At 45.0% G+C, this 8,614-nt stretch overlaps 1 protein-coding gene across 2 annotated transcripts in view; it reads right to left on the bottom strand.

The window, feature by feature from the left end:
* Pik3r6 (phosphoinositide-3-kinase regulatory subunit 6) overlaps positions 1 to 8,614 on the bottom strand; it is a 57,993-nt gene that overhangs the window by 9,702 nt on the left and 39,677 nt on the right. For both annotated transcript variants that reach the window (XM_029483150.1, XM_029483151.1), the window contains 4 exons: positions 8,127 to 8,249; positions 4,293 to 4,403; positions 709 to 796; positions 348 to 418 (listed from right to left, as the gene is read on the bottom strand). In XM_029483150.1, the coding sequence (XP_029339010.1) occupies positions 348 to 418; positions 709 to 796; positions 4,293 to 4,403; positions 8,127 to 8,249 (393 nt within the window). The remainder of the gene's footprint in view (positions 1 to 347; positions 419 to 708; positions 797 to 4,292; positions 4,404 to 8,126; positions 8,250 to 8,614) is intronic.

Raw genomic sequence — 8,614 nt, 5'->3', positions numbered from 1 at the left:
TTTTCTTTTCTTTTCTTTTTTAAAATGAGGTCTCACTATATAGTCTTAGCTGGCCTCCGGCTCACAGAGATCCACCTGCCTCTGCTTCCCAAATGCTAGGTTTAAAGACATGCACCAGTGTGCTCACCCAACCTCTAATTTCTTAGAGCACACTGCCTCCTTGTCTACATGTAAGGTCAACCTTGTCCCTGCACCATCGTTGCAGATTGCTCTGGGGGCTGAAAGAGTCTAGTGGTATCTTCAAGAAAGGCTGGGGGATCCCTTTGGCTCTGTCTACAACCCCCCAGAGGCTGGTTTTCATTCACTGTGCCTCCTAAGTTTTTGTTGGTTATGCCAGTGACACTGACCTTCTGGTAGCACATGGACAGCTCAGCTCCTGTGCCCTCAGCTGCCCCTCTCCTTCGGGGTGAAGAGCCCTCTGAGGGAAGACAAGAGGAGGTATAAGGTGAGAGCCCCTTCCCCATGTCTCCCAGGCATAGCTGCTGGATAGACATGGCAGCTGTCCCTGGATGGAGAGGCAACATCTGGGAAGATGGCCTTTCAGTCTGGGAGTGCCCCGAGACAGAGGTAAGTGTGGCCCTGGCATTCAGCAGGGTCTCGTGACACAGTAAGGTGACCATGGGGCTGACATCTGGCGAAAGACCAGAGAGTGAGGGTAGGGGCAGCTGAACCAGGGTGAGCTCTGGGAAACGGGGAGCAGAAGCTCACCTTTGGGGGACTTGGAGTCTTGGATCTTCACCTTCAGCTCTGTGAGGAAAATGTCCTCTGTAGGGTCGTGACTCAAGCTGGTGAAGATCTAGAGAGAAGAAGGGAGAAGGGAGGGAGGGAAGGAAAGAAAGGGGGAAGGAGGGAGTTTAGAGAAAGCTTCTGTCCCTACAGCCTGAGGGGCTCCACCCACCCACCTACCCATGCTAGGTTCCGAGCTGCACAGTGACAGCCACACCAGTCCAGACCTTTCCAGCAAGGTAAGCTAATAATGCCTCCAGTCCTAAGCTGATTTGAAAAGTTCCTGTCGCTTACATCTGAGTCCTTCCCAAAACAAAAGAATGGAGAGGAAGAATCAGGAGGCATTAATTCTGATCAAACCTATCTGTCAGATACTAGTAAAAGATACAAAATTCCAGCTCTATAGGAGGAGCAAGCTCAAGGGAGCAACTGCACAGTACAGTGACCACGGTTCGTAACAACACATTGTACTTTTAATAAGAGCTGTAAGTAGGTTGTAAGTATTTGTGGCATGAAATGTAAGGGTGAAGTAATGTGCACATTAGCCAGTCCAATTAATAGAGTTTCACGTGTACATATCATAAGATGGCATGTCACAGCCACAAATATATATATATATATATATATATATATATATATATATACATATACATATATAATTTGTATTTATCATTTTGTTCTATTTTAAAGACTTATTAAAATCTTACTTATTAAAATCTGTGCACACACCTTTGACACCAGCGTCGGGAAGCAGAGGAAGGCAGATCTCTGTAAGTTCAAGGCCAGCCTGGTCTACATAGCAAGTTCCAGGACAGCCAGGACTACATGAAGTGGCCCTGGCCCTGTCTCAAAAAAAAAGCAAAATAAATAAAATTAAAAAAAAATAAGAAATAATAAGAAAAAAGATTTATGTTGGCATAATGTTATTGTGCACTATGTAAAGAGTATCCTTGTATTATTCAAATGCTGATTTCTCTGCATTGTAGCGCTTATGCTAAGAATCCTCTGCCTGCCTCAATGTTGTGTAAGGTTTGCTCCCCATTTATTCTCTGATTTGTCAAAAAAAGCTGATCAGCCAATGACTGAGCAGAGGTGAGAACAGAGCTGGCCTCCCTATTCCAGGGAGGGGAGGGAGGAAGAGAGGGAGAGAGAGAGAGGGAATTCATCACGAGGCGTGTGTCCAGGAGACACACCTAGAGCAGAGAGGGACAGATGGATTCTAAAATGGATATATGTAGGGGATTTTGGCTGTGAGGTAGCCAGATTAGCTCAGAGGATTAGAACAGATTACTAACTGTTTAGATGTTGTACCATAAAGCCTATTAAATAAATCTAATAGTCTCTGTCTTATTTATTTGAGAGCTAGCCAGAATTAAGAAAAATACTCGGGAGGCAGAAGAAGGCAGAGCTCTGTGAGTTCAAGGCCAGTGTTGTCTACATTGCAAGTTCTAGGACAGTTAGGACAACATAAAGAGATCCTGTCTCAAAAAAACCAAAATAAATGAATAAAATAAAAATAAAAAATTAAGAAATAAGAAAAAGATTTATTATCTATATATGATTGCTTTGCTCAAATGTGTGCACACCCTGGAACTGGAGCTATGCACAGCTGTGAGCCACCATGTGGGTGCTGGGAACCAAACCCAGGTTCTCTGAAAGAACAAGTGCAGTTAACCACTGTGCCATCTCTCCAGCCCCTCATGTTCAGGCTCACATGGAACGTGATGTGATTGACGTGACTGTTGGCAGCTGTGTATTAAAACCTTAATACTGTTTTAATACTATAAGGTTAAATTTATATTATGTAATATCAGTTATTATTTATATTGTTATATTGATCAGATATTTATATACTATCTGATCAAATCTATCTCCTCGATGAATCTTTTTTTGTTTTTTTGAGGCAGGGTCTCACTGTGCAGCTCAAGTTGGCCTGGAAATGGTGATCCTCCTGCCTCAATTTACCAAGTGTTGGGATTACAGGTGTGCCCTTCTATGTCTGGCATGATTATCAAACTCAAGATAATCCAAATGCCTAATTTCTCACGTCAATTACTAATGATATATTTTTTTCTGTGACATTGTCTGATCCACACATTGAGTTATGAGCCTGAAACATATTTTGAATGTTCTGGGAGAAAACAGAACCTTAGGATTTGGTACAGAGCAGAGCAGGTATCTGCAGTCAGATTCTGCAACTCTAAAGGAGTGACCGAATCCAAGTTAGGTAGAGAGCAGTGAGGTCCTCTCCCTCCCTGGAGATGCTCCTGCAGAGTGCAACCCTGCATCCTTACTGTCTGCTGGACCCCAGGACTCAGTCCATCTGTGTGCTTCAGCTTTAAGGCCCTGGGCAGAATAAAGCCAGTTTGTAGGTGTGTGCCAGCTACTTTCTGTGTCCTGCAGTAAGGACCACTAAGGAAGCTACACTGGAAAGCTTATCAACCTCAGGGCAGAGAAGGAAGAAACCAAAGCTTCCACAAACCGGTCCTACCTACCTACCTACTGATAAGAGACTAAAGGAACTAAAGGAACAATCTGGAAGCTAACTTCCCTCCCACTGTTTAATGCCATCAAATATTGAAACACAGTAGGAGAGAAAACTGAGACGTGGAGAAAGTCTGACCTTTGAAGTTCAATGTTATCAATGCCCTAAATGGGAAAACAGATCAAAGTTCATGGGTTCACAACATCATCGTTCTGAGAGTAGGTGAGCCAGTGTAAATGACTGAGTCAGGTAAAACTGAACGGCTAAGGGAGAAGGTCCAGGAGAAGGGGCATCATTCCGGTCAAGAGCTAAGATGGAGGAATTCGGACTGAACTGGAGGAGGACTGGGTGCACCAGGAGAGGCCCTGTGGGGATTGGAATGGACATGATGCATTCTGGGTATAGACAGGACATTCAGGTGACCTAATGGTAGGAAAGTCACTTGCGGAAGGGAAAGGCTTCAGGAAAGTGATAAGCAGCCACTGTCTCAGAGGAAGAGGAAACTGGCCTGGGATCTCCATGGGCCAGGATGAACGTGCACACCAGGAAAAGGAGGCGTGCCATGCCAAATCGCCAAATTGTCAAATCGCCAAATCGCGTTGGGTTTTTGTTCTAGGTGGGCCTTGGTAGGGTATGCGGCACTACCACTCTGGGCTTGGGGTTTGTTGGGAAGAGAGCTGTGGAAACAAAGGGACGAGAACAAGGCAGTAGGATGGCTCAAATAAAGAACTGCCTGGCAGGGAAGGAAAAGGGATGATGTGAGAGGTAAGGACAGAGGTGAATCTATTCATGGGGCCTGAAGTTCTCCAAGAGGTCAAGGAGAGAAAATGGCAGTGCCTTGGGAATTTGTAACCAGAGGATGGAAGCCAGTTCAGAACAGCCTACCGCTGACTCCCAGTCTGCTTGGATCCGAGGTCTTTGAAGTTAAGAATGAACTGGTTTGCCCAAACACTATGAACACAAAGCTGTCAAGAGCAACCAGGAATGGGCTTGCAAATGACCAGTATCTCGCCAGAGCCAGAGGGTTTAACATGGTCCTGCAGGCTCGCACGGTATCCCGGGAACTTCAGCGGGAACCTACCTTAACCTTGTAGAGCTGGAAATAGATGGGCTGAGTGCCCATGCGGACATAGTACGTGATGACATCCAGGATGAAGGGGTCCACGGTCCTAGATGTGTCCAAGTAGGGAGGCTGTGAGGAACAGGGGCAGTGTCTTCAGCAGCCACCCACCTCCAGGCTGCTAGGGGAGGCACTATTTTCAGTGAGAAACTCCAAAACCTCCCACACTCCCTGTGATGACCAAGTCTGGCCAATCCTTCAACGTGCTCCAAGCCTTCCTGGCCATCTGGTTTTTACTTCTGACCAAAACACGAACTACTTCTAACAAGACTCCATCTTCTCAGGGAACCTGGTTAACTTCATTCCTACAGACTTACTGAGCGGCAAGACACTGAGCTAGCTGCTTGAAGTGTAACTGTGACAAAAGCCTTTATCTAGGCTCCCTTTGGATACTCACTATCCGGGAGCCTGGGGGCAAATGTTATTCAAACTGTTTGAGGCCTGAGTAATCTTCAAGGGAGATTTAAGAGGTTGAACGACCTGACCAGATGATGTTCCTCTCAGCTCTGGCCACCTCTGAAACTATCCATAAACTCACTAACAAACTAAGTGTGATGGTATGTGCCCATAATCCCGCTCCTTGGGTGGCTGGGGCAAAAGAATTTCTTGAGTTCAGTTACACAGTGAGACTCTTGTCTCAAAATAAACAAACCAGTAATATTTACACATTGTTGGGAATGGGCTCAGCCCCTTGTCTTCTGTGGCTTCCTTAGCCCTGTGAGTAAAGTGTATGATCTTCACAGAGAGTGGAACATCTATGTCGACTGGAATGTAGACTGACTACCCCTTGCCAGAAATGCTCCGGACCACGGGGATGTTTTTAACTCCGCGCTCCCCCCCCCCTTTGGATAATGGGACATTTATGTGTTGATGATGAGTTATCTTGACCATGGGGCTCAAGTGTAGTTCATTTTGACTCACAGGTACTTTTTCCTCTTAGCCTGAAGATAAAGTCACACATTTCAGTGTGCCTGTGTCTTGACTTAGACCTGTCACATGCAGACAGGTGTGGAATTTTCCACTTGTGGCATCATGGTAGTACTTGAAATGTTGTGGGTATTGGAGAATTTCAAGTTTAGGATTTCCAGGTCAGGGATGCTCAAGCTGTAATGCCAGAATTGGCAAAAGACTCAGATTTGTCTTAAACATTGTGCATCTAATTCAAAACTCCTTCTGACCTTCACGTCTGTTTCACTGAAGTATTCCCTTTAAAAAGATCATGCTCAGGCTGGAGAGATGGCTCAGTGGTTAAGAGCACTGACTGCTCTTGCAGGGGTCCTGAGTTCAATTCCCAGCAACCACATGGTGGCTCACAACCATCAGTAATGAGATCTAACGCCCTCTTCTGGTGTGTCTGAAGACAGTTACAGTGTACTCACATACATAAAACAAATAAATACTTCTAAAAACAAATCATGCTCAGCCAGGCAAGGTGGTGCACACCTTTAATCCCATTGCTCAGAAGGCAGAGACAGGTGAATCTCTGTGAGTTCAAGGCCAGCCTAGTCTACAGAGTGAGTTCCAGGCCAGCCACGGATACACAGAGAAACCCTGTCTCAATCACCTCCCAAATGATGCTGATAATACAGCATTCTGACAACACATCATTGCTCACAGAGTCTCCAGGCCCTTCACATGGAAGCTGCTTTTGGAAAGGCCACACAAGTGATTAATTATAAGAGAGAGTAGAGAAATGAAGGAAAATCTTTGATGTGTCCTGGTTGGAAGAAAAGCTACCAGCAAAAATAGAGCCAATGGATTCTCTCCCATAAACTCTGACTTTCAAGAGGAAATGTATTTTAATACCCTGCTAAACAGTCTTTTGTGTATGTACACAAACATCTCCATGTGCTATTCAGATAACATGCACACACACACACACAGCCAGACATCTTTGTGTGCACAAAACATGTAAGATGATGTCCCAACTGGGCAGGTAAGAAATGCAACAGAGACCTCAGCTCAGCTGCCAGCTGCCAGTCAAAAATCAACTGGGTACGCCTGGGGCTCTGTTTTCAAACCTTAACCTTTTTAAGAAACAAGTGAGTAACTTGATAAATAAAATGTATAAATTGGTAGCTTCCTGTTCCATGGACAATTCCTTCTTTCTAATTAGAATGAGAGAAGCACATGCTCACCACGACAAGAAGTATGCGCTCGTGGATGGTAAGAATGACGTTAGCAAAAATGGGTAGAAGCCATATAGGAAAGACTGCAGTCTCCATCGGCAGAAGCCACAAAGCACTTAAGAAATTATATTGTGTACCCAGAGAGGGTTAATATATGAAAGAGGCTGATTCTCTCTTTATAATCAAGATCTCAACAGATTTTTTTTTTTTTTTGAATTGGGTCTGGGGAGGTGGCTCAGTGGTTGTATGCACTTGCTCTTTCTTTCGGAGGACCTGAGTTAGGTTCCCAGCATGTTGAGAAGCTCACAACCAGCTATAACCTTGATTCCAGGGGACTTAATGCCCTCTTCTGACCTCCTCGGGCATCTGCACATGTGTAGGCATGCCCACGCACACAAAATGAATAAAATAAAATATGCGTTTAATATAAATAAATAAAATTTAAAAATAACATGCAAATCCTAAAGTTTATCAGCAAAGATAAGCTAGTATATTCTGAAATTTTCTATTAAGAGAAAAAAAAAGCTGTAGACCTACCCTTCCTGGCATAAAGATAGAATCATATTGGTTTGTACAGAACTGCCTAGATCCATGAAAACACAGGCTCGCCTAAAAAGCATCACACAGACATAAGACTTCAGTCAGGGATACCGGCAGAATATCAAATGGATGAGGCAGGATGTCTTACTCAACCAACAGCTTTGGGATAACTGGCTAAACCTTTGGAAAAAAGCCAGATTGCACACACACACCTAAGATGAAGAACTAAAATTATTTATGTGAGGGAATAGTTATTTAAATGTCAAAATCCAGACTGTGTTTGAGCATTGTGATCTCAGGCCTTAAGAGGCAAAACTCTTGGGGCTGGAGAGATGTCTCAGAGCAAAGAATTTTGTACAAGCCTGAAGACTCAACTTCAATGCCCAGAGCCATTTAAAGGCAAAAAAAGAGATTTTTTTTTTTTAAAAAGAAGCTTTCAAAGGCAGAAGCCACGAAGAATAAAAGTTCTATATCTAACAGGAAACATTAAACTCTAAGTAAAAAAAACCTGATGGACAAATGTCAAAGTGTAAAAACTAAACGCAGCGTTTCTGGGAGCAAGCCAGTCTAAGTGTGAATAGCTAAAGACTCTCTCAAGACAGCCATGCCTGCCTCCCCATCTGTCCTGCCCTGTCAGTCATGACTAAGCAATGGCAGATGCAGTCTGCAACCAGGACAGACATGACTAAGCAATGGCAGATGCAGTCTGCAGGCAGGACAGACATGACTAAGCAATGGCAGATGCAGTCTGCAGGCAGGATGCCTGGTTCCAAGGATGGGGGACAGTGCATCACAATTGATTTTGCTGCTTGGGCAAATTACCTAATCTTTTTCTGCTTTAGCTCCCTGGCCTGTGAAATGGAGACAATGACTCCTGGGGACATCAGTTCCTACGCTCTGAAAACTAAAAATGAACAAACCGTGTGGGGCTGATTCTAAGGTCAGGGGTCACTCACAGTGTCTAGTTGGGGGCTCTCCTCCTGACTCTACCACCCTCTCCACCTGAACTTTTAAAAATGTCTTCATTCATGCCACTCGTATTTCTCCCACCATCTGTCCTTCCCTCCCCTCTTCCTCTCCCTTCTCCCCTCCCTCCTCCCTCCCCTTCCCTCAATGCTGCTCCTACCATCTCGGCCAACTTGAGGATGGCAGGACACAGGGTGTTGACAGTGCTTTCATACCATGGGTCGACTCGACCCAGGAAGGAAGCCAGCTCTCCCAGCTCAGGCTTCCTGGATGCTTCTGGATCCTAGGGATTTGGAGAATAAGGGGACACACCTGTCAGTCCTTCCCTCCCTCCCAGTCTGGGTGCCCCAGACACCAACGCCCAGTGTTCGGTGACTGTGGTCAAGTCGTTTAACCACTTGGGCTCAGCTTCTATACTGTGCAAAGATACATTGGTGTTCTGTATCCTAAACTCAAGTGAAGTGGAAGGGCTTTTGCTGAGGGCCACTTGTCTGACACTGAAAGACACTGTTGACCTCTAAATGGCAGAGAGAAGCACACACACACACACACGCACACACACACACTCACACACACACACTCACTCACACACACTCACTCACACACACACACACTCACACACACACACTCACTCACACACACTCACTC

Source organism: Mus caroli, chromosome 11 (assembly GCF_900094665.2).
Source record: "Mus caroli chromosome 11, CAROLI_EIJ_v1.1, whole genome shotgun sequence".
Classification (NCBI taxonomy): Eukaryota; Metazoa; Chordata; class Mammalia; order Rodentia; family Muridae; genus Mus; species Mus caroli.
This window is presented reverse-complemented; position numbering and strand designations above follow the sequence as displayed.